This window comes from Esox lucius, chromosome 2 (genome assembly GCF_011004845.1).
Source record: "Esox lucius isolate fEsoLuc1 chromosome 2, fEsoLuc1.pri, whole genome shotgun sequence".
Taxonomy (NCBI): Eukaryota; Metazoa; Chordata; class Actinopteri; order Esociformes; family Esocidae; genus Esox; species Esox lucius.
The window spans coordinates 1,389,499-1,417,072 of record NC_047570.1 but is presented as its reverse complement, the minus strand read 5'-3'; the positions used below and the strand labels follow the sequence as shown (position 1 = coordinate 1,417,072).

Below are 27,574 nucleotides of genomic sequence, written 5' to 3'. Positions count from 1 at the left end.
TACAATGAATCGCATACATTTCTGTAGTTTATTACAATTTTAGAATGTGTTCAGATTTGGTCCTAAATACAGTTTTCCATTTACAAAACAGTTAAAGACTATGGACATTGCTTCATTTTAAATCAAATAAGTGTATGAGCTTTTTTCATGATGGTCCTTCAAACAAAGTGTCATGGCCCTTAACACTAGGACCACAAGGCACTTTCAGACCCCCAGTATCCGCCAGAACTGTACACCGTTTGGCGTCATTAGCATATGAATCGTCCCTATTAACATACACATACTCCGCCACAGCATCACCATCCAGCCAGAGCATCAGTTTATCTACTGGGTCTATATAGAATAGTCAAAAAAATTATGAATGACAGATCTTGTTTGTTTAAAATGGTTAATGAATTTGAAGAAGGCAATGTGTTTGTATTGAAGGTCTTATGTGACGGTGCAAGTGCAAGGTGTGCTTAATAATTAGGCAAAATAAAAAATACACACAAAATAATAAGCGATAACTCATTCTCTTGTATTTAATTTCTTAGATAAATGAACGGCACCTCACATACAGGCGATAGGAAACAATCCGTGCTGACCGTGACTAACAGAACCAATATATTCCGAACTAATAACTAAGTGAAAACAGGTGTGTTCTTGGGGTGAGCTGCTGTCATCATTCTCCGGCCGGTGGGTCGTAGACTGGTGAGATGAAGCGCCCCATAGGAAGAGGAGCTGCGGTTCCACACCGAGCAGACGTCACAATATCATAAGAAAAAATTAACGATTAAGAAAATAATACAAAGAACGATTATTTCTAAGAACACAGGCTATAGTATTTTAATTTGTTTATTAGGCCCTACAAATGTACAAAATGAAAATTACACACAGTAGGTGACAAGAATTCTCTAAAGGTGCCATGAATAAGTTACTGAAAAACAGAGGAGTTACTAGAAAAAGAGGAGGTCCAAAACAAATAGGCTTTGTGAATGGCATCTTTGCAGGTCTCTCCCAGGGGTTCTAGTGGGGCTTTCGAGTTGATTTCAACCGCTGATGCATCGCTCTACTCTCCTAGATTACTAACATATAAGGTTTGTCCATAGTTGACATGAATAAGTAATTGAAAAACCGAGAGCATTTATTAGAAAAGGATGAGGTCCAAAATGAATAGGCTATGTGAATGGCACATATTTGCAAGTCTCTCCCGGGGGTTTCTAGTGGGGCTATTGAGTTGAATCAACGCCAAGTCATAAATCTAGTGGTATAGAATATCATTGGTATTTTGTTTCGTGAATAATTATTTGGCCTAATAGATTTGTAGAATATTAATCTTCAGTAAAATAAGCAGAGAAAATTCAGAGATGATATGATGATATGTGCAATATAGTTTCTTTTTCTCTATTTTGTTTCATTAATAATTATTTTACATAATGTTTGTAGAGCAACAATTGAAAAACGGTAACGTGTGATCAATAGCCTATATCGTTTGTATTATGTTTCAATAATAGCCTTATTAAGTTTGAGATTGGCCTTGGAAATCTTATGTTTTATTCAAATTCAACCAAGTCTCTGATCATTAATCTGGGAGTATCGCGCATTCATCCATTGACGTCATGCATTCAGTGAGGGATGATGAGCGCCTGGGTACCATTTGGGTACCAGCGCTGAGTGTTGTGGGCTGTTGATAATCTGCTCTACTTAATTCTGAGAAAAAAGCCATGATTCACACATACCAGAGAGCTGGACTTTGTTTACGCCCATTCAGCATAGTTCACACCCTCTTAGGCCTTAAGCCCACACAGCTATTTAAGTATTCAACACTGACCTTGTGCTAAACTAGTCTGGTTGGTCTCTAATAAACACATACTATATAAAACCAAATATTATATTATGTTTTTTTCCATATGCACTTGATACATCAGGTATAAACAGTACAGTGAAAGGTAAAATGACTTAGCAGCAAGTTTCATAATAAATAGTAGCAGCAATTTAAGTGCAGGTAGTTTAAGTGCAGGTGGACAGCCACTTTAGCAGTATTACTGTACTGATGGACTGGATTGTCCACATCTTTTTTTTGTCTGCCCATAGTACCTGGTCATAATCACAAACACACACCTGGTCAGTCAGGTAGCTAATTACCAAAATAAGTTAAACAAATCTGAGAGGGTAATGGCATCATTGTCCTCCAGAAAGTATTCTCTCACAACTTGTTCCCATTCAGATTTGTTAATTCTGGGCAGTGATTGAGAGTTCTAGCAACGCGTTCGCACTTGTCCATGTTTAAAATTCCCAGGATCGCAATGATACTGACCAAGTAGTTGCGTTATAAGCCAGTGACTTGATATAACTGAGTATATCAGCATGTCCAGCCCCTTCATTATCTCAGCCAATACAGGAAAAGTTGTGTATTTTCCGATGGTAAAACAAGGGTTTGAATTTTGCATTTACACTTTGCATACTAGTTAGTTAAGTCACATTAAAGTTGACAACTTCAAGAAGGCATTGCTGCGAAAAAGACAAAATGACCCAGAATATGTTTTTCTTAAAAACGGCTCTCCTGAAAAGTAGTGACATGCGACTTAAGCCCTGTTTCCTGAATTCTGTCACACCTACTTAGGAAAAGTCATGTAAGGAGTGTGTAGCTTCTAAAATGGCAGTTTCATTGTAATTAAAAACTCAAACGCCAATTGTCTCCTCTCAAATGATCACCATGACTGGCAGAATCTATTTTCCCATTTACATCTAAATAGAAAATTGCTGTTCTATGATCCAATAGCTCTACCATCTTCTAACATTGTACTCCTCATCAAGACAATGACAATTATGTTAGGATTCTGTTTAAAACACCCATCAGCCCCTCTGGAAAGGTGCAGGCATATTATCCAACACCAAATCACACCTATGCTTTTCAAGGTATTGTACTTTGAATATAAGGCTAACGTGGTTAGAATTGGGGTTCAGGTAAGGGCCTGCAAAGTAGCAGCTTTTTGCCGGACCGCATAAGCGGAGCCGGCTAAGAAGAGCGAATGTCTCTTACTGAGTGAGTGAGTCAGTGAGTGACTACCCCTTGTTAAATAGAGTAGTGGTTTGAGACGCAGGCTCCTACACAACAGGTCCCGCGTTCGCCTCCTGTAACAGTCAAAACGCATTATGCCTGAGGTTCAGGACAGAACTTTGCTGGCTACCCCTTTATGTAGCTACGTAATAGGAAGCCTAAAGTAATACGGTTCTGGTGGATATTAGGATTTGTTCTGGATAGACAAACACTTTGCTGGCTTATCGATTCTCTTGTCTTTTCACTTGACAAACAGTCAGTTATCGTTAGTAATGCCCATTCAAGGCTTCATTACTGTTCTTCTAGCAGCAGGGTATTAGGCTAGCAGTGCTAATTCAGATTTTATTTTTCAAAATAAAAGCCATCATTGAACTAGTTAATATAGTTAACAATCATGTCTGTACATTTTGTTTAATGTCCGTTCCAATGTTATTCTCGTCTTTTCTTTTTCACAGACTAGATTGTTAACCGTATTGCCTTATACAATTCAGTTATGGCCTTTATTGTGATAAAGAAAATCTGAGTGCTGCCAGCATAATATCCTGCTGCTAAAATAACGCAAATGAAGCCTCGAATGGCCATCACTAGTTATCGTCACCTATATTGATAGATACTGTATCTATGTCATTCACAAATGGCTAATTAGCTGTGAAAACGGCCAGTGGCAAAAGAGGATTTGTCCAGGATTGACAAAAACCTTGCTGGCTACAACCTTGAGTAGTCTAATATTGGGAAGCCTAATATGAAACTGTTTACTATGTTGCAAATATTTCTGGTAGATTTTCGAATTATGTCTCAGGATTTGTTCAGGATAGACAAGCACTTCGCTGGCTACGCGATTCTCTTGTTTGTTCACTTGACAAAAAAGTAAGTTATCGTCAACTATATTGAAACAATAGTTATTGTATCAATGTCATTCATGAATGGCTAATAAGCTGTTAAAACGGCCAGTGGCAAAAGCCATGAAGTTCATAGACGCTATTTGTGATTGTGGTAAACTTAATAAGAAACGTTACTCAGTTTAACACTATAATGGCGTCTAGTGACATATTACTTGCTAATAAGCTTTTAAAACGGCCAGTGGCAAAAGTCATACAGTTCGTAGATACTATTTGTGGTGAAGGTAAACGTAATAAGAAACGTTACTCAGTTTAACGCTGGTAAATGGTGTCTAACAAAATATTCAAACTTGGCGTAATGTTAATGAGTGAAAATAATATAATACGAAGAGGCTATACTAAAGCCCAGAAGGCATGCAGTTTGGTGGTGTAGTTGTTATCGACTATGCCTTTCACATGGGCGACCCAGGTTCGATTCTTGAGAGGGCATCCACAATTAACACATTTTATTGTGATCCGGCTGAACTAGGCTTGCCTGGTTTATTGTTTGATAGTTGTTGGCCACAGCCAAATACAATAGACTTTATTAAATTATTTCCAAAGGCCATAAGGTAGATAACTTATATTGGCAATGGCAAAAGGTAGACAAGGTAGCCAGAGATGTTTATCAACAAACATTAATCAGGATCAGATATGTAATTTATTAATGCTTATGATAGAAGTTGTTAGTTATGCTTTATTTTAGTGGAAATGTGACTGGCATCGAAATTAATGTCTAGTTTAGGCTAGCAACAACATAAAATAACTTAACATGCTAATATGTATAGGTGAATAGTTAAGCAGTTAAAGTGTGATTAGAAATACACATTTTTGCGATATAGCACCTTACCTATTCCTCCCATTATCCTGTTATACTGGTGTGCTAAGCGACATTTAGGCATATTGCTCCCATTAGGGTTGTTTGTTGTATATCAGCAAAGTAGAGACCATAAACTTTGCTCCTCTGAACCATTTAAAACCTCCCCAATGCATCTCCATGAAATGGCCTCCTCTTCCTAAGGGCAGAGTGGGAGAGGAAAGAGGAGGGGAGAAAGATAGACTTGTACAAACCTCTCCTTGTTATTGGTTTCCGTCTCTGTCTCTCTTACATACACACTTGCTTTAGTATACTTGTGAGAGAAAATAATTGGTTCACCATTGATTTCCATTAGAAATTATATCATTTTTAACAAATCTTGTTTTTGGTTCTGTGAGGACCGTCAAAATGTCTTCACTAGTCATGGTTTGCCATGGTTTACTATAGTAGTGAGGACATCTGGACTTGGTATGGTAGTATATGCATTCACATGCCCATACACATACACAGTTCTTCTTCCTCTTTGCCCTGCCTCTGTATAGTTTCAGTAAAGTCACAGGATAATCTGTGATCAACCTGACCCGTCCATCCACATCCATCACCCTCTTTCCAAGTGACCCTTGTGTGTGCACACGTTGCAGAATGGCAGGTGTGTAGGAACCCTCCTTGGAATGTGACTTGGAATCCTGTGGCTCTCCAGGAATAGCCTTAGACTGGTCAGAGTGTGTACAGAAGATTACACCGCACACTGCTGTGGAGACTGCACCTTGAAGCTGTGTTTAAGCACATTGTTTTTTACGCAATGGAGGTGCATGTGCATGTTTTTAACAGAAAGAAGAGCTGTATCCAAACTACATACATCTCCGGAAAGAATTAAGTGATATATGTAATCTTGTCCGATTTAGGATGATCGCTTTTGAAATCTGACACCTGGCTAACGGGCTTCACTTCTAGAGTAATTCTTCAGTGTTGACTGACCTGTTTCATTTTCCATGTCACTTATTTAACTGACTGTAAACTCACTGCAACTACTGCACTATTGTGGCCACTATACATTTTATCACTTTGGAGAGCGAGCAAGCGTGTGTGTTTGTGTTTTATGGGGGGAGTGAGAAGGGAATTATTGACAAAATACCACAGTTGTGTACCTTATCTTTCAATTTGTTCTACAGTAAACCCAAATTATTGATAATTTTCCCAAGACTTAAGATCTTGGTGGTGTCGGTTTGTGTTCCTAATGGTGTTCTATTCTCTGCGTTGCACTACCTTCGGTCCAAAGTAGTGCAATAAATGAGGAATTAAGGGTGCCATTTGGGATGGATTTCATGTGTACAAAGATACTGGGCTTCATTCCATCACATAAAAGCTGGTGGTAATGAGGTGTGATGGTGAATAAATCTTGTAGGATTAAACATGATTGGAGTCTTCAGAATATGTTTTCTGGGCCTGGAAACATGCTTTAGGAGGCTGTGTTCTTAGTTATGTCCTAAATGGCACCCTAGTCCCTATGAACTACATAGGGAATAGTGTGCACATGGGACAGATTTTTATATTATTTTTTATGATGTTGACTGCCTCTCTCTTTCTCTGTGTGACTTTGATCACTGTGTAACTGTTTCAAGACAAGCACCATTCCAAAGTTTTTCTCCAACTTTCTCTCACACTGTCTCACTGCATGTAGCTATTTTTAATGCTAATTTTTGTATCTTTCTTTTTCTCTTTATCTCTCTGAGTTTTTTTGTCTCTCTTTCTATCTCTCTCCGGATCTCTCTTGTTTTGTGTTTCTTGCTTTCTCTCAATAAAGCAGAGCTGAGAAGGGATATATGGGTCAGCAGGGCTTTCCTCTCCCTGGTGACTCTATGGTGTCTATGTGACACACACTCAGACACACACGTTATTCATTTATTCATCATTCAGTTAGTCCAGACTCTAGAGCTGTCTGCCACATGGGCTGCTTTACACAGCAAATGCATGAATTTTTTATGTTGTCGATGCTGGATGGTCAATCTTTTATACCTCACATTAACTAACACATTTGTGTTTTTCTATATTACGGGCCTATAGTTCTATAGGAAAGAGAGTCTTATATAATATATCCTTGCTGTTCCTTCTCCTATGCCCATGGTAATTTAATTACCTGAGGATGACAAAGAACCAGTCTTTCTGTGATGGGTTCAGCAGAGTCTGAGCGGATATTAAGACATTGGTGAGAAATGTGTTTGGGACTAAGTGAAGGGGTGCTAGTTGTATAACTAATTACTATTTCCTAAACGTTCTATTCTTCTTACTCTTCCCAGAAAATTCATATTGGATTCAATGAACTGCATAGGAATAGAATGTATAGAACAGTGTTGCTATTTATTTACTGTGTCCATGTGGCAGTGGTTCACTGTTATGCGCACGTGAGTATGTGTGGTACTTTGATTCAAATGTGATAATTACAGTGTTTTTTTCCTTTGTAGTGCTTCCCACCTGCTCTCCATTGGACTTCCACTGTGACAACGGGAAATGTATCCGCCGCTCATGGGTGTGTGACGGGGACAACGACTGTGAGGACGACTCAGATGAACAGGACTGTCGTAAGCCTCTGTTACACACACACGTAATGAGCGGTCATCTTGAGTGAACTGTTTGTTTTAAAGGCCTCTACTGTTTACAATATAATTTGTGCTATGCATGCATTCATGTCTGTGCACATATTCCTTGAAGAAACTGAAATAGGCTGTGCCTGTCTGCCATCCGTAGATTTATAGAGTTTAATCTAATTCATACACTGATATTAATACTGCCATGTTATTACACATCATGAGTTAGTGCATAATTATATTGCATGCACTTATATTCTTTGTCCCAGATGGCATCCAATTCCATACATAGTGTACTACTTTTGAACATATCCCTATGGCCCCTGGTCAAAATGAGTGCACACTACACGTTATGCACAGGCCAATTGCGTTTCCCTATCAACTCCTGCTGCCAGTGTCAAAGTTTTTTCTGTGTTGAGATGTAGTTGGTGGTCAGACAAAATGAACAATGTGTCCAGCAGGCCACTGCTTTTATCCAAAGTGACTCAACGGGTTGGAAGTTTCACAGGCCGTCTGTGTGAAGGTTTTTATTGTGTACATTTGCCTGGTCCCACCACTATACACACTGTACCACCCTATGTTGTGTGTATGGCTATTTATTTTTAACAACACTTTGGCTGATGAGGGAGATTTAAAAAGAATAAACAATGTTATATTCTAATTGAATGATTTTATGTGCTTTAAGGTATGACCAAACACATGCAAATGTGTCTACATGCTCATACACAGACACAAACCACCCCACATCTCTCAAAATTGGCTTGTGCCGAGGACATTTGTCTGCATTGGCCATGCTGTGAGGAGATGCATGTCACCAACACCAGTACAACATCCATCATGCTGTTTTAATACTCACACAGTAACTACAAGGTGTCACAATAAGCCGGGATTTCCATGCTAGAGCATACCCCTAACCAGGGGTGAAGGTTTGATTTCAAATGTGAGGAGGACGTATATTTTTTTCAAATGCCTGTGGTTTTGGAATGGGATATCCAACAAGCTCAAATAGGTGTAATGGTCAAAAGTGTCCACAAGTTAACCACTACTATAAACTACTGCTATGCAGCAACATTTAACCTGAGCTGCACGATTGGCCTTTTCTCCCTGGCTGTCTGATCCTGCTGTGACAGGGACCCCTGTCACGGTCACCATCTGATCCTGTTAAAATGCAGTACAGAATATGACATGAACAGCTTGATCTACGTTGACACCTGCAGAACCTGATGGCAATGTTTGATATGTAAGTTCCACATTAGGTTGAAGAGTCAGATGCAGCTACCTGTCTAGGGAACTACATGTAACGTTAACTTTTCAAGAGATCTATTAAGGCAGTTAGTTACCTAGCTATATCTTACAATGTCTCATAGCTAGCTAGATGTAGCACTCTCTGTGCATAAAAAAACTTAAGTGTTTCCTTGGCTGGTGTCAACCCGGTGCTAGCTGTGAGTGAGGTGAACATAATATTAATGTGTTAGATTGTTTGCTGGCCAGCATGCAAAACATTAGCATTGTCCAAAAACCCATTGGAATTACAAATTTCGCAATTTCTTACCATCCTAGCTTAAGCAAAAACTTTTGGGTTTTCTTATAAATAGAATTCTTTGGATGAAAAGTGGGGGGGACAAAATGCCATTTTCACAATGTTGTGGGGACTCATGTATAATGAAACCTAGAGTACATCACTGCCCCTAACTAACCCTGTTGTTGAACTAGATTTTAGTTCACAACACCCCTACATCCTTTGTGTTCTGTTCTATTATGATTCTTTCTCCCTGTTTCTTCAATTCTCACATTCCCTCATTCCCATTTCCAGAAAACTCTTTATGGAGGTTATCTCTATTCCTTTGCCCTTGTAATTTTTCAAACTTTGTCTCACTTGTGCTCTCTCTGATTTGGATTATCTCTATTTCTATGTTGCTCTCGCTCTTATTTTCTTGTTCCCTCCTTCACTCCCTGTGTCTGACCCATATTTCAGGAGCCAGACGTAGTTCTGTCCTGATGGGGGGTCTGCCATGAGCCAGCTATGAATTTTTCATCTTCATACCCTGTAAATTTCCCCCTCCCTTGCTCCCATGCCTACTTATTATTTCAGGCCTTTTTTGCTTTATTTTTTCTCCCTGTCTTTTTGTCTTCTCTCATTTCTTTTCCTCTGCTGTTGTTGTTTTTATTATTTAATATTTATGGAGAAAAGGGAAAGGTAGGTACGAGACAGGGAGGAGAATCCTTGATGGTCTATGGAAGCTTTTGATTTCTTATAGCTTCAGGCAGCAAACTTGGATAAAGTAAATACTTTTTTCCCCAAATGTATTTAAAAAAAAACCAACTCACATTTACATGTCTTTACTTTGTTGAAGCACCTCTGGAAGTGATTATCAATCAATCAGCCAATTAAATGTATTTATAAATCTCTTTTTACATCAGCAGTTGTCACAAGGTGCTTTTCCAAAACATGGAGCAAGCACTAATTAAGGAAGTAGCTCCTTAATTACTGTCGTTGGAATAGAGTGCAGTTGATAGCTGCTGGGTTTAGAGTTTCTTTTCTGTTTTGTATGCATATTTACAACACTAGATTTGTAAGAGATTTGTATTAAACTGTAGAATATAACAGTTTACTGCACACTGAACATTTCTAATACTTGCTATGAAATATTGTAGTATACTTTATATTCTAAATACTTAAGCAATAATCACAAGAGGATATGGTATATGACCAGTATATCATGCTCTGCCCAGGAACAAAGCTTTGAAGAATGACCTGGGCATACCTGGGCAATATACCTTGGCATAACTTTGCAATATACCACAAACCCCAAAGATGCCTTATTGCTATTATAAAACATTTATCAATGCAGGTTAAGCAGTAAAAAGTAAATTGTATAATTTAATTCACTCTGTTCATAATATTTTAGTAAACACAATTTTAGTAACTACAGTAATGCTGCATTTTTACATTTGCACACATACCCAACCTATTCTGCTACCATTTTGAACTTTCGAACTCCTAACCCTTTTTGCGCTCTGATAGATGATTGACTTCAGGACTGCGTGAGCTTTGATCTTTACAATGTTTGATTATAGGAATGAGAGGGTTTGAAAGAAAACGGTAGTAATTTATATTGGACATTCTGTCACTTTGGATGATTGATTGACAGGTAGGCGGGACCTCCAGTTGGGGGGTGGGACTTCCTGAGTGACATATGCAGGGGTGGGACTTCCGGTGTGACGTATGTTCCGGGGTGGTACTTCCTGTGTGACATATGTTAGGGGTTGTAACTTCCTGTATGAAGTATGCATGTCTGGGGTATGAAATATGGTATGGAGGTGTGTGGTATGTAATTTATGGTGGCTTTGATGTTTAACAATAGGGCTCCAGGGTTCTGGGGATGTTAAATTCACCAGACATTCAGTGTTAAGATAAGGCCGATGTTTAACAATAGGGCGCCAGGGTTCAGGAATGTTAAATTCCCTAGGCAAAAGATGTTACGATAAGTCGTTTGTTGTTTAACAGTAGGGCGCCAGGGTTCGGTTATCTTTAATCCCACAGGCAATCGGTGTTACGACAATTTGTAGGTGTGAACAACAGATGATCTATAACCAGTATAACCAGTGGCCTCTCTTGTTTTTACGACGCATAAGGTGGCTGGCGTGGTCGGTTTATTTAAACCACACAGACCCTAGGTGTTGATCATTCAGACTAGCCTGAGTAAATCTACGTGTACATTACAAAACATTGCGGATTCTACAGCGATCAGCATTGGGTTTGAAACACCTGTGAAGATTAACAGCTGCACAACAAGTTGGCAAGAGAATACATTTGGGTGGCGATGACATGATGAAGATGCCACCCCCGAAGAAACTGATGCAGCACTGAGCTCGGATTCATTAACTACATTAGGATATATATTGGCTCAGGAGTGAAAGTTGGAAGACGGGCAAACTGGTGGATACATTTTCAAGTCACATTTTATGAAATGTCTGAAGGTGAAGTGTTTAAACAGGGTTTGACTGATCAAATGACCTTTAGTGCTAGTTTATGGAACACCTTTCGAAAAGTGTTTTATTTGGGGCCAAAACAGGGCACACATAATACGGTAGATGTGTTGTTTAAAGTCATCGAAGGACTGAAGCAGTATGACTCTATTAGATTGGAGCTATTTCCGGAAAATGTAGGTAAGTTAGAGTGTGACTGCACACTGTTCAACTGACGTACAACCCTGAAGCCCCGCCTTAAGCTAATACAGTCCTCAACACAGCATTAAAACAGACAGTCCACCTGTGACTATCAACCAGCCAACAGACTTTACAAAACGTCTCAAGAATACAACCAACTGGAGTTTGAAGAACCTATGGCTGAGGACTGGCAGTGTGACGCCTTGGATGACAACGCTGAATCCGGCTATGCTGTCCTGGACCCTGACTCCTCGATTCAACTGTCTTACCCACCAAGAAACTGCTATTGGCTTGACCGGCTTGGCACTCAGCTAGGACCTCTTAATCTATCATACCTGTCAAATGTTGACAAGAGTTATCACAAAATGGACGAATGCCTTGCACCACAGGTTTTAAAGATCATCAAAGCCACAGTGGGTATGATCCTGGAAAACGTTGTGGCTTTTCTCCACAAAGCATGCATCGGATGTGAAGTGGACCACCCAAGCCAGAGAAGACATTCTGGTGTTTTTTGAGTTCCATTATAATGACATTGTGGAGACAGTTTTAACACTGTGACTGAAACGTGATGGTCAAGGCTTTGAATGCAAGTGGTTTTCAAGCACAGCTGACTGAAAGTCATATATACTGTGAGACTCTCAAAGTTGCAAGGGGTGTTTACCAAGGGTTATGAAAAAGGGTACACAGATGAAGATTTTACAGTAACGGAATGCGTTCCTAGGGTGCCTGCCTTTATATAGAATATATAGAAAAAAGATTACGATGGTGATGTAATCGTTGGGGCCTTTTATGAACAGGAATTACTGAAAGTAATCGTGGCAAAGGATAACACTTTTAAAGTTGAAGCAATTCTGGATGAGAAAGTACAGAAAGGTAAGACATTATTTCTCATGAAATGGCTTGGTTGGCCTGAGAAACAGTTGGATATCATCGTCATTGACCTACAAACAGGATAAAAAAACAAGGATTTGCTGGACCACGTCATGTACAGTGACTGCGATCAGCATGTGTGATGGAGGTTTCTGCATAACGCTGGCTAGTATCTCATCGAGGCATATCTATCCAAACAATTTGAGTTCGAGCTATACCACAACATTTGCCAAAGGTATAGATTTGAAAGGTGATAGGTAAGTATCTTTGATAGAATTCCAATACCTGCATATGTGGTATCGGACTTTTACATGGGGTGAAAACGCATTTGGGTCTCTTGACCCAAAACACGACTAAACTTGGAAATATGAAATCATCACCAGTTATTAAACTGGTGTAGTGGTTAGCGACACAGCCTTTTACGTGGGCGACCCGGGTTCGACCTGGGCAGTACTTTCTGTTGAGGCCCGGCTGAACTAGGCTAGCCTGGTTTCTTGTTTAAAGATGGCACTCATACACCGTATTTCTGGTGATATATGAAATCAGTTGGATTTATTCTCAGTTCATTTCACATAGACATCTATTGAGAAAAAAAACATACATTGAAATACCAACCCTATCGGTAATGTCAGAAACAGCCCCTCTGGAGTTCTTCATTGCTGGAAATAGTGAAAATTACATTGATCTGAATAATACTTTGCTGTACCTACATGTCAATCAATCACATTTATTTATAAAGCCCTTTTTCCAACAGCAGTTGTCACAAAGTGCTTTACAGAGACACCCGGCCTTAAACCCCAAGGAGCAAACAACAGTAGTGTTTGATTTCAGTTGCTAGGAAAAACTCCCTAAGAAGGCCGAAGGACTGGCTCAGAGGGGTGACCAGTCCTCTTCTGGCTGTGCCGGGTGAAATATTAAGAGTCCAATTAGAATAATAAATACATTTATCTGTGCTAAATCCAGAGTCTATTTGATTCTAGACTAGGTCAGAAGTATGACCAGGTGGACAAGGACAGGGACAGCAACTGGCCCCCTAAACCAGGTACTCCGCAGGTGTGGACCAGGACCTCATCTCCTCCTAAAATGTAAAACTGGAGGAGACTGAGAAAAGTTAGTAGTGCATTCCTCATATCCCCCAGCACAATAATATAGCAGCGTAACACCTTGGAACTGAGACGGGGGGGTCCGGCGACAGGCCCCGGACAGGGCCCAACAGGCAGGAAATCAATCCACCCACATTGCCAGGCATCAACCAAAGGGACACCACCAACCGCAACCCCCTTAAAGAGGGCTGTGTATTGCCAGCTGCGTACAGCCCAATTGCACAAGTGCACAACAGAGAGACAACAACAAGCCAGTGACTCTTCCCCCGAAAGGCATTGGAGGGAGGGCATCCCAGTGGCGACGAGAGCCCACCTGGCAAGACAGCAAGGGTGGACAGTATCAAGCCTACTGGTCACCTTCACGCCCCCGGGCCAGGCTACACCTAATTATAAACCGTGCTGTAGAGATGAGTTTTTAGTAGACACTTGAAAGTTTGCACTGAGTTTGCATTTCTAACCTTAATTGGCAGATCATTCCACAGGAGTGGAGCTCTATGAGAAAAAGCCGTGCCGCCAGCTGTTTGTTTAGAAATTCTAGGTACAATTAAAAGGCCTGCATCTTGCGATCGTAGGTTACGTGTAGGTATGTATGGCTGGATCATTTCAGCAAGGTAAGTAGGAGCAAGTCCATGTATTGGTTTATAGGTTAAGAGTAAAACCTTAAAATCAGCCCTAACCCTAACAGGTGTTAGGGACATTTCTGTAACCTGATAAAATATATTCTGGGTAAAGGACTGAGTCCCAATGTTTAAATGCATAGAGGAGTGTGGGAGAGGGGATCTGGGTTTTGTCCTAGGGGACATTCTTGATTGGCCACAAGTATCTTTAGGGTTAATCATCTACCTATCAGTAGGTTGCTCAGATGCTTTAATTCCCCCTTAAGGGTTAAGAAAGTTAACCACATGAGGGAAGACACCATGTCCCTTGTGTCAAGCCCAGGACATGTGATAGAACAAAGGGTGTGTTTGGTTGACATGGGACACCACACCCCCTTTTTCCCTCCTTATATACCGATGCATTTCCTATACTGATTTAGAGATTATTCATTGTTACTTTGTAACCTGTGTATTCTCTCCTTGCAAGAGTAAAACTGTTTATTGTGCATTTGAGTTTTCCTCTGTCTTACCTACCATTTTCGTAAATAGATTGGACTTTGGAAATTGCCATCACACAGGCAGCCAGCGTAAGGACGCTAGGACAGGAGTAATGTGTTCACATTTTTTTTCTAGCAGCCGTGTGCAGCACTAATTGAAGTTTATTTATTAGTTTGTGTGGATAACCAGAGAGAAGAGCATTGCAGTAATCTAGTCTAGAAGTAACGAAAGCATGGATTAGTTTTTCTGCATCAGTTTTTGATAGAACGTTTCGAAGATGAAAATAAGCAACTCTTGAGACATTTTATATGTTCTTCAAAGGAGAGGTCAGGGTCAAGGGTAAGGCCTAGGTTTTTTACAGTTTTTTGGGATACGACCATGCAGCCGTCGAGGTTCACTGTGAGATCTGCTAACAACGCTATTTGTTTCTTGGGTCCTAAAACGAGCATTACTGTTTTTCTTGTAAAATCACTAAACCGGATGGGAGCCAGTGCTGGGGTTATCAACTACCCGATAGCCACTCTATTTTTACAAGTGGACATCTCCTTGGGTGATCATGTAATTAGTCAAAGTAGCAACACATCCCCCTTCAGAGCTGTTATTGCGAGGATTCTGAATTATGGAAGTGATACTTTAAAGACACAATTTTCAGCCGGTTTATTTTTCAAATGCACCACAGGCCACATGGATGTTATGGACCCTGCAGGAGATACAGTATTTCTGAAAAGGGCTGCCTATTCAGCGATTAGTACTACTTTCTAAATGATCAGCCCTGTTTATAGTGAATGGCGTGGACATAAAGACTTCTTACACGGCTATGCTCTTTATGCATTCAACTGTGCACCGGATGAGGAATGCAGTCAACACCTATCCCTGATTAAGTCTGGGAATGTCCGACTTGAGATGAGGTTCAGTCAAGCACTACCCCACACGATTAATTTGGTTGTTTATAACACTTTTGACTACATTATTGAAGTGTCCAACCGGAGGCAAGTCATGGTTGACTACTATTAGGAAACTTTACCCAAACAGATTAAATTAAATGAGAGTTGACTGGTGAACCAATTTTCATCTAGTACTAATTTCTATGGTGTGCTGGCATGTGACCAACTACTTGGTGGACCTGTCCGAGATGTACCATCATTGATGATTAATATGCACCCAACTAATCACCCCAGAGAACATTGGCTGGCTGTTTACATCACAGATAACAGCGTCAGAAGGTTTTATGACAGTTTTGGAAACTCCACAGATTTTATGTATTTTCCCAAGTCAATCAAGGCTTTTCTGCAAACCTGAGAGTGTGGAATACAGCTCAAAACAAGTCCAGGATGTGACTTCGACCACTTGTGGGCAACATTGTGTTCTTTCTCTATCAAATGACAAGAGGTCTGAGTTACAAATATGTTATGTCTTTTTATACTGATGATATATGAAATAATTATATGTTAGTCTCCAAGTTTGTATCTAAGATGTATCACAGTAAGCCTGATAGACAAAGGTTTAAGTGTATACAGCATGCTAAATCAGGTGAATCATTTAATTTGTGTCATGGTTCTTAAAGAAATAGTCAGTTAAGTATATCTTGTGCCTGCTTTATTATTCAAAACTAAAGGCAATTGTATAACAAGCCAAGGCAAAAACATATACAATGAATCACAAATGATCAAATCAAATAAAAACACATTAAAATGGAAGCCATTTTGAGGGGTCTATGGTAGGGGATACAAAGAAAGCTTTGGTTGATTGATAATCAGTTGCAGGGGGTGTGGTACAGGAAGTAGGTGCCTGGGATGTGGCTAAATAATACAGTGTGTCGCCAGGCGTTTGTTTCTACAAATTGATTTGACTTCTTACAAGCTCATTTGGAATAGTTGTAAAAGGGATGTTTAGACATGGCATGGCCTCTAAGAACCACCCTTCTAGTGTCAGCAATTTTAGTGGTTGCTGTCACACTTTTAACCAGATCCAACAGGTGCAAAACCTAAATAACCTCTGCTTTGAAAATGAATTCACCATTTGAAGTCCATGAAGTCAAATCTTTAGACCTGAGCATTCTATTTTGAATAGAATCAACATTCTTCTCACTCCTCACAGAAACATTGTCCAAAATTTCATCAACATGGTCAGTAGTTTGGTTTATCTCAGGCATGTTTACAACATCAGCCCCAGTCTCAGACCCGGGTAGTCTTAAAGTCAGTGTATTTGTGTCAAGCTCCCCTAGTCTAACAACAGTCAAGAATCTTTGTAAAATGGAGTATCAATTAGCCTTTTCATATACCCAACTTCAACATTTCGTCATACAATGGTTGCCAACACAAATAGAACTAAGAAATTAAAATGTATTGGGAGAATACAACATCAGCACTATCCAGCAACATCTTCACAAAATAGGTTTTACCCAAGTTACTGGGTCCACTAATGACATTGTTGAATGGCTGTTGTAGTCATGGGTCAAACCCGCTACACTATCACTTAAAATCTCACTCTTCAAAACCTATTGCACACCACTGTATACTGCCCACCTGTGATGTAATTTTAGAGAATCGAAAATTAAAAAACTTCAAGTGGCTTACAATGATGCACTGAGAATTGTGCTTAAAATTCCTAGGGGGAGTAGTGCTAGAGAAATGTTTGTGTCTAATCACTGAATCAGTGTCTGTGTAGAGCACACGTCTATCTAACTTCTCCGAGAGTGAATACAACTCGAGTCTAGCATAAGCTGTTGTGAAAGCAGCAATATAAATATTGTGGTTTGATTGGTGTCTGTTTTGTGTACGCCACTGTACCATTCCTACATGTATACGAGTCGAACGTTAGCTAACTAGCTACAGATAATTCCTTTTCAAAATGTTTCAGTCGTTTGTATTGCTATTTATCTAGCTATAGCTACTGACGTTAGTGTTAACGTTAACTAGCTAGGTAACAACATTAACTTACCAGCTAGCTAACATTTCCTTGTTTCTAGCTTGTGTGTTGGGTAGTTAGCTAGCAAGTAATTTAGTTTGCTAATAAGCTACCTGGTTGACCGGTCATTCATCCAGGTGTGTGATTATGCTTAGCTATTATGTTTGCATAGTCTTCACGAAAGTGAGCAATTCACTTAGTTTGATAGTACGCTACCTGATACGCTACTGGTCATTCATCCAGGTGTGAGTGATTATGCCTAATCAGTAACCCTAAAATGGCTCAGTGACTGTCCATCTGCACTCAAACTATCTCCACTTACATTGCTGCTACTATTTTATGAATCCTGCTGATAAGCCACTTTACCTTTCACTGTACTGTTTATACCTGATGGATCAAGTCCATGTGAAAAAACATTAATTTCCTTATTTAATTTGGTTTGATATAGTATGTGTTTATTAGAGACCAAGCAGACCAGTTTAGCACGAGGCCACTGTCCCCATTTGAATACTTAACCCCAACCAGCTATTTAAGGTCTAAGAGGGTGTGAACTATGCTGAATGGGTGTAAACAGAGAGCAGCTCTCTGGCAAGTGTGAATCTTTCAAGCCTCTTTTCTCCTCAGAACTAAGTAGAGCAGTTTATCAACTTTTTAAGCAGCATATATTTCCCATAACTTCATCAAACAATACTGTATAATATACCAGTACAAAGCTTTGACTCTGGACCTTTATAAAATATTTAAAAAAGCCAAACAAATATTTTGCGATAGTTCAGGAATTCTGCACATTTGCAATTTGTGCCCATCAGCTCTGCCTTAATGAATTTTCTGCCATTTTTAATATGTGAAAATATGCTTCAAGAGTTACTCCGATCCAAATGTCCGATCTTCACATTACTTAATATTTGGCATCTATGGACTAAGGTCCAGAAAAACAAGAAACCAAGTAAGCTTAGTTTAGCCGGCCCACAATAAAAAGCGTTGATCGTTGGTGCTCTCCCAAGAACCTAACCCGGATCACACACGTGAAAGGCTGTGTCTTTAACCACTACACCACCAAGTTATACATCTGCAGAGTGTCGGTATAGCCTCTTGACATTATATAATTTTGTCACGCATTAACATCACGTCAAGTTTTAATATTTCAATTATGGCCGTTTTAACAGCTTATTAGCCAGTAATAAGGTGACTAGTTTCTATAAACTTCCTAGTAGAATTGAGCAATTGCTAGCGAGACTAAAGATGAACTTTTCCCTGCCAAAGCTATTTCATTTCATGCTACAAAAACATTTGTTTTTCTTTCATTCGTGAATAACATTGATACAATAACTACTGGTGACAATAACAGACTTTCTCGTCAAGTGAAAAGACGAGAGAATTGTGGAAACCCCAACACTTACTGCCCAAGGGGTTTTGATAAAGCATGCACAGATGCATACCTTTAAAAATCAGTTGCAATATTACCGTAAACAGTTTTAGTTTATGCTTGCTATAACGTAGCTTCTGAATGTTGTATCTATCTAGCTAAATTTTTCCATGATGGTTTTTCAGCCATTTAGATTTTCTTGAAAAACCCATAAAACACTACTCCTATGGCATCAAATGACCGATATTCACATAACTTAATATTTGGCTTCTTTGGACAAATGTCTTAAAAATTTGTATATAGTAGATCATTAAGGCAATACACATGGCCACTATTGACCTAAGAATTTATGTACAGATGTGAATTTAGACATAGAATTCCAACACACTTAATCTGACTATATTTTTACTTTGTACATATGTTCACAATCTTTAGACGACAATATGTGCATGATCATTTAACCACACAGTGGCACCATAGAGCATTTCGACATAAGAAACGTTATGACACTCACCCCGCTTGAGTTAGAGCCCTGAAAAGAGATAGACAATTCCATCTCCATATGTATATTTGCCATTGGAACCCATTCATTCCGTCACTTTGAATATGTTAAAATGCTTCAAACTTTTCCTCTAGCCCCAAATGACCAATCTAAATGGTACTTGATATTTTGTCTGTATGTATGAAGGTCTGTACATTTATATGAATGAAATCTGTTCGTGAAAAAACCTGGTTGCTGTTGACTAACAAACATGCAGGGCCTAGTTTCGCACATATAAGCACACAACCCCTAACCCCAAAGTAGTATTATAATTCAACTGGATAGGTTTGTTTACAATCATGAAACGACCAAATGGGACCAAGCTATTCCAATGAACCTATTGAGTTGGCCACATTTGCAAGCTCACATTGCTCACTCTATGTGAGTTAAATTTCTTAATAGTGATGTGTAAGGTAATCTCACAAATGTGCCATTGGGAACCATAAAGATCACCAGGATTGACATTTTGAAAAAAATCATCCATGCCACATTTGGTGCTACTGGGTTCATGTGTTTTTCTCAGAGCAAATAGTGCAATTAGGATGTTAAGTGCTGTTCACTGAAACCAGCTCAATTCTGCTAGCAGATTTAATTATTATTACTATTATTATTTGTCGACCATTATAAGGTGTTTTTTGCAAGTTCCTGTGAGAGAAAATGGTGGATGGGAGCCCAAATGTATAAGGTAGTAATTGGCCAAAGTCCACAGGTTCTGGTGCAGTGTCATGAAAATCAGTCTCAAGGTGGCCCTGTCACAAGCCTCCAAAGTTGCACTTTTTGGATGCTCACCACACCCATGTGACCCAGAGTCTTTAAAATTGATACAAAGGTCTTTCTGCTGACTATGAAAATGTTTCCCAATGGGAGCCATGAAGTCCGCAATGATGGACTTTTTGCCATATACTTTCAGCTTCATATTTGCCATCTATGGATGATGGTCTTCAAAACTGAACAGAGCGAGGCCAATGTCAAAAAAACATGGCCGCTAATGACCAAAGAACATGTGCGGAGGCATGGTACTTGATATTTTGTCTGTATGTATGAAGGTCTTTGTTTTTTAAAACTTAAAACATATAAAACTTCCTGGTAGACGGCTGCGTTGACCTCTGAAAACACAGTGGACCAACACCAGCAGATGACATCACTGACTGTGGAAACTTTACACTAGAATTCAAGCAACATGGATTCTGTGCCTCCCCTCTCTTCCTCCAGACTCTGGTACCTTGATTTCCAAAGGAAATGCAAAATTTACTTTCATCAGAGAACATAACTCAGCAGCAGTCCAGTCCTTTTTGTCTTTAGCCCAGGCGAGACGCTTCTGACGCTGTGTCTTGTTCAAGAGTGGCTTGACACAAGGAATGCGACAGCTGAAACCCATGTCTTGCATACTTCTGTGCGTGGTGGTTCTTGAAGCACTGACTCCAGCAGCAGTCCACTCTGTGTGAATCTCCCCCACATTTTTGAATGGGTTTTGTTTCACAATCCTCTCCAGGTGCGGTTATCCCTATTGCTTGTACACTTTTTTCTACCATATGTTTTCCTTCCCTTCGCCTCTCTATTAATGTGCTTGGACACAGAGCTCTGTGAACAGCCAGCCTCTTTAGCTATGCCCTTTTGTGTCTTGCCCTCCTTGTGCAAGGTGTCAGTGGTCGTCTTTTGGACAGCTGTCAAGTCAGCAGTCTTCCCCATGATTGTGTTGCCTACAGAACTAGACTGAGAGACCATTTAAAGGCCTTTGCAGGTGTTTTGGGTTAATTAGCTGATTAGAGTGTGGCACCAGGTGTCTTCAATATTGAACATTTTCACAATATTCTAATTTTCTGAGATACTGAATTTGGGGTTTTCATTAGTTGTCAGTTCTAATCATCAAAATTAAAAGAAATAAACACTTGAAATATATCAGTCTGTGTGGAATGAATGTATACATTATATAAGTTTCACTTTTTGAATGGAATTAATGAAATAAATCCACTTTTTGATGAAATTCAAATTGTATGACCATATTTGATACACTGACGATTTTGGAGGTTTTCCTACTTATAAAGCATGTAGAGGTCTGTTTTTTTTAACATAGGTACACTTCAACTGTTAGAGAAGGAATCTAAAAAATCCAGAAAATCACATTGTATGATTTGTTAATAATTAATTAGCATTTTATTGCATGACATAAGAATTTGATCACCTACCAACAAGTAAGACCTGTTAGTTTTTCTTTAAGAAGCCCTCCTGTTCTCCACTCATTACCTGTATTAACTGCACCTGTTTGAACTCGTTACCTGTATAAAGGACATGTCCACACACTCAATCAAACAGACTCCAACCTCTCCACAATGGCCAAGACCAGAGAATTGTGTAAGGACATCAGGGATAACATTGTAGAACTGCACAAGGCTGGGATGGGCTACAGGACAATAGGCAAGCAGCTTGGTGAAAAGGCAAAGACTGTTGGCGCAATTATTAGAAAATGGAAAAAGTTCAAGATGATGGTCAATCTCCCTCGGTCTGGGGCTCCATGCAAGATCTCACCTCGTGGGGCATCAATGATCATGAGGAAGGTGAGGGATCAGCCCAGAACTACACAGCAGGACCTGGTCAATGACCTGAAGAGAGCTAGGACCACAGTCTCAAAGAAAACCATTAGTAACACACTGTGCCGTCATGAATAAAAATCCTGCAGCGCACGCAAGATCCCCCTGCTCAAGCCAGCGCATGTCCAGGCCCGTCTGAAGTTTGCCAATGACCATCTGGATGATCCAGAGGCGGAATGGGAGAAGGTCATGTGGTCTGATGAGACAAAAATAGAGTTTTTTGTCTAAACTCCACTCGCTGTGTTTGAAGGAAGAAGAAGGATGAGTACAACCCCAAGAACACCATCCCAACCGTGAAGCATGATGTGGAAACATCATTTTTTGGGGTTGCTTTTCTGCAAAGGGGACAGGACGACTGTACTGTATTGAGGGGGGATGGATAGGGCCATGTATCACGAGATCTTGGCCAACAACCTCCTTCCCTCAGTAAGAGATGTGTCGTGGCTGGGTCTTCTAGCATGAAAACATCCCGAAACACACAGCCAGGGCAACTAAGGAGTGTCTCCGTAAGAAGCATCTCAAGGTCCTGGAGTGGCCTAGCCAGTCTCTAGACCTGAACCCAATAGAAAATATTTGGAGGGAGCTGAAAGTCCGTATTGCCCAGCGACAGCCCCGTAACCTGAAGGATCTGGAGAAGGTCTGTATGGAGGAGTGTGCCAAAATCCCTGCTGCAGTGTGTGCAAACCTGGTCAAGAACTACAGGAAACATATGAGCTCTGCAATTGCAAACAAAGGTTTCTGTACCAAATATTAAGTTCTGCTTTTCTGATGAATCAAATACTTATGTTGTGCAATAAAATACAAATTAATTACTTAAAAATCATAGAATGTTATTTTGTGAATTTTTGTTTTAGATTCCGTCACTCACAGTTGAAGAGTACACTGCAAAATCGGCCATGTATCAAATACTTGTTCTCCCCACTGTAGATTAGTCCTCACAAGGAACATATCTGCAATTGGGACTCATTAACTTTGTCTTAATTATTTTTTGGCCATTTTGAATGTGAAAACACTTAAAAAGCAATGCTTATGCCTCTAAATAGGAGAAAATCAAACCATGATGCAGTGCAATGGAGGAAGCTCCTCAAACCGCTACACAATTCTGGATCTTCCATATCAAATTATATCATACTAATGATGAATAAGATTTGTGTGATTTGTCATTTGATTGACATACATTTTTCTTTCTTTCTTTTGACCTCTCCATCTCTGTAGCTCCGAGAGAGTGTGAAGAGGATGAGTTTCACTGCCAGAATGGCTACTGCATCCGCAGCCTGTGGCACTGTGACGGGGACAACGACTGTGGGGATAACAGTGACGAGCAATGTGGTGAATAATTCATGCATGCATGCAGGCACCCACATATAATTCTCATACTCACTTTCACAATATACATGTGTTTTTGAGTTGTTAGTTTTCCCTAATGCCTTAATATGTTGACTTTTATTACCACAATCTTTCTCTCTCTCTCTTTCTACCTTCTTCCTCAGACATGCGTAAATGTTCCGATAAAGAGTTTCGCTGCACAGATGGGAGCTGCATTGCTGAACACTGGTACTGTGACGGAGACACTGACTGCAAGGACGGATCAGACGAAGAAAACTGCCGTGAGTTGACCTGTCTGTGGATATTTGTGTTAGTGTAAGTTTGTATATTTATATATTGTGAGAGTATCAGCTATTTTGTTGTAAACTCCCATTTGAGCAGGTGGAATAATGAGACAGAGGCATTAGTTACAATAAAAAGCAAAAGCATTTTATTGATGTTTCTTTGTTTTTATTTTCATTGGTCCACAAAACAGAAATATTTTAACAAAACGGTTAAATAAATATTCTTCTGCTGAGGTTACAACTATGGTAAGAACAATAATGGCAAAAACGAATATTTTTCTTTGACCAGTGAAGTGCTTTTTCCTTTGCTGGAGTGCGAGTTCTGAGTGTAGTATCTCCTAGGTTCATGGCCATTCCTCTTATTTTTTACCGGGGAAGTCGGATGCCTACACGGCTTGGTGAGATGTGAGCTCACCACCACTGTTTCCGGTGCACCTAATGAAGGGAGATGAGGACATGTAATTAGTACCTCCTGGTGCACAATAATGCATCTGATCCCCTGATTCCACATGCAGAATGGGGCTACTACCAGGGTGCAAGTCCTGCCTTCCTGTGGTCTTGCCACATATCTCCCACTCTGGACCGGACACTTGGTCATGTGGGGAGAGCAAGTCTGCATTCCCATTCCTCGCTCCATGAACCTCTTAATGAGGTTCATTTGGGAGGTGGCATTAGTGGCATAGCCTGGTATTCTGAAGACACATAAGGTAATTTTTTTCAAACAATCCATTATTCAGCTCTGTCCCAGTCTGTAATTAGTGTTATTAGCATCGTCCAAATTCCTGATTGGAAATGGTTCGTACCGCTATTGCAATGCTGCATTGCAAGTGGTCAACTACTCTTAAGCTCTCCAAACAAAGACAAGTGATGTTGTTTACCTCAAAGAGCATGATGACTGTATTCCTCTAAATAAAATAGAAATGTTCTCATTTCAAATAAACTTTCTGGGTACTTTGTGTTTACCGGTCATTTTTTTTGAGAATTTTTTCAATCCATGTGTTCTTTCAAGAACATTAAGTGTATACATCACAGTAAACAATAGCATTCGTTTGTTAGGGAAAAAAAGTTACCTATTTTGTCTTTGATATTCACCCCGGACAGTCAAATTTGCTTTATAGAGAAAGTAAAATACATACACTATATATTATGTCTGACTCTAAATTCTGAATACGAGCAGGAAGAACATTTCCTGTGGGATACATCCTTACCTGTTCTAACCATAATCCACAGATGATGAATTGACCAAATAGAAGCTTGCCAGCATCTAAAAGGGAGGGGTGATCCCTTTAATCCCCTTAATCTCCAACCCTTGCCAAGAATATTTGGAGGAAATGTGTACTTTGTGTGTGTTATAACATGTGAATAATAACAAATGTATATTATAACATAGCAATCGGAAGTATTACTTACAATCTGTGCCGTCTCAACGGGTTGAACTGGGTAGCTTGATGGAATTGCATTAATCTTTAGTCCTCTTCTTAGTGAACGTGGGTCATGATGCTCTGTAAAATGTTTCTCACAAAATTTCTAAGTCTCGTTGGTGAAGTTGCTCTATTGATTCTCCCACAGTATGACTCGGGAGGGGCAGAGGTATTGCCCCAATTGCAGAGTGGGTAGAATTGCCCCTGGAGCAGGCAAACAGCGTGGTCAAGATGTGATCAGGCAAAATTTTATCCAAATTATATCCTGAATTTCAAAGATTATCTATCAATTGCACCAAATAACACAGCATCATCCTGCAAAATGAAATTCTTGTGACATGGCACACGGCATCTATGTAGTACAAATGAAGAAATATATAAAGCAAAAATAGAGCAAAAAATATCGTAATAATACAGACTAGGATAAAATCAATTGTAAACTCAGAAGGTATGCTAGAATCAAAGAATGTTAGGAAGCTATCATAAACTCTTGAACCGGCTTAGAGAACAAAATATGAATTTTGAATGAATTATCCCCTTAAGAAGAAGAAAACTCTGCAATGGCATATGATCTGCTAAACCATAGAAGACCTCTGCAATGGATGACCAAAAGATGCTCAACATAATGAAGAAAAAACAACTAAGAAATATCAGAAAGTTCTACCGGTGGTAGGCGTGGTTATATTGGCTACTACCATTCACAGAACACTTCCAGCCAAACTATAGAGGCTAGTTAGCCTTGATAACCGGTTGACCCAAAAAGAGCCTGCAGAGTTCTGGAAAGGGGTATATTAAAGAGATATATTGACATGCATGTACCATGCTGATGACAAGAGGAAGGTATGGAGGAAAAATGTAACTGCAATATCAAAATTTATAAAAATTTAATGTTTTTGACTGGCCAAGTCAGTCACCCAGCTTGAAACCAATAAAAAAATGTTTCAATTGCTACATACAAGACTGAATGCAAAAATGCCCTGAAACAAGGAAGACCTGGAATTGGCTGCAGGACTGGCCTGGCAGAGCATTAACAGGGAAGTTACTCAAGTGTCCTGTGATGTTTATGGGTTGCACACTTAAGGCATACTTTATCCAAGTACTAAATTTGATTACTTTATAAAATATTATGTTAATTAGTTCATTTACTTTTGTCCCCTAAAATAGGACAGACTGTGGGTGAAATGAGTCTGCACTTTAACTTCTTAGTCATTGTTTCATTTCAAATCCCACATGCAGTGCCAGTACAGTACAGTACAGTGCCAAAGAACAAAACTGTTGTCACCGTCCAAATTCTTATGGACTGCACCGTAAGAGAGACCCTGGTAAGTTTGCTATTACCAAAAGTTTCCCTGGCCCCAAACACTTTCACAACTATTGTCTTACATGGATTTGAATTATCTACCATCCTGTGGCAAAGAAGCTTTTAGTAGGCTGAATGATAACCTATCTTTACAAGATCTATCTATCAGTGTCATGATTTTTACTTCATCCAATTTTTCTCTGTCAGTCTGAAGGGGATCTTACTCAGGGAAATTTCTGTGAAGGTAAGGATATAGGATTTGGAGTAGGATCAAAGGACCACACAGGTGCACACTGAGCCATATCTTTGTCACCAAGGGAAGTGTGCATGTGGGCACACATGCACATTCCAACAGTTTCAACTTAACAAATGAAACTATTCCCAACCCTTAAATTTTTTAACCTTTCCTAATCTAAGATACACTTACAACAACATGGCTTTAACGCAACATTATCTTTATATTTTAAGACAGAAAATTTGGAACATTTGGGGAAGTGACAGAGGAAGAAAGAGAATATGTAATTCACTCTCTTTTACTTTGTTCCTCTCTCTGTAGCATCTGATGTTATGACGGCCACCTGTAGTGTTGAAGAGTTTCAGTGTGCCTACGGACGCTGTATTCTGGACATTTACCACTGCGACGGCGATGACGACTGTGGAGACTGGTCCGATGAGTCTGACTGCTGTAAGTGCTGCACAAATAAACACGTTTCACAAATAGACACAATCATCATTGACATCTGCAGGTGTCTGCATGATTAATGCTATATCAGAGGCTGCTACCTGGCCTGGCAGCAAACACGCAACTCAAAATGTTAGTCATTAAGTGGCAGGAAAAGCAGCAGGTGGGCTAGAAATGTATCATGAGAGACAGTAACGTTGACTTCAGGAAGCGGCACATAGCGGCACAAAAATTGATGGTGCTGAAGTTCCTCATGTGTTTATCAAAGATGACCTCACCTGGTCCAGGCAAGCAGACTCTGCAGTAAAAACTTATTGGCATGTCTGCAAAAACTGTCACCAACTTTTACTGGTGCACCATTGAGAGCATCCTTTTGCTCAACTGCTGATCTCGAGGCCCTCGGGGGGGTGGTGAAGTCAGCATAGCGCATCATCGGTTGCCAACTCCACTCCAAGCAAGGCATCTACCACACATGATGCCTTGGGAAAGCCAGAAACATCTTAAAAGACTACAGCCACCCAGGCTATGGACTGTTCACACTGCTGCCGTCTGGTAGACGTTACCGTAGCATTAGGGCATGCACTTCCAGACTCATATTTCTT

The 27,574-nt window shown here is 39.8% G+C and overlaps 1 protein-coding gene across 7 annotated transcripts in view; it reads left to right on the top strand.

Annotated features, from left to right (window-relative positions):
- The window catches only part of lrp4 (low density lipoprotein receptor-related protein 4), a 268,114-nt gene that overhangs the window by 103,081 nt on the left and 137,459 nt on the right, over positions 1-27,574 (top strand). For all 7 annotated transcript variants that reach the window (XM_013132296.4, XM_020044527.3, XM_020044528.3 and 4 more), the window contains exons 3-6: positions 7,198-7,314; positions 23,175-23,288; positions 23,450-23,566; positions 26,847-26,975. In XM_013132296.4, the coding sequence (XP_012987750.2) occupies positions 7,198-7,314; positions 23,175-23,288; positions 23,450-23,566; positions 26,847-26,975 (477 nt within the window). The remainder of the gene's footprint in view (positions 1-7,197; positions 7,315-23,174; positions 23,289-23,449; positions 23,567-26,846; positions 26,976-27,574) is intronic.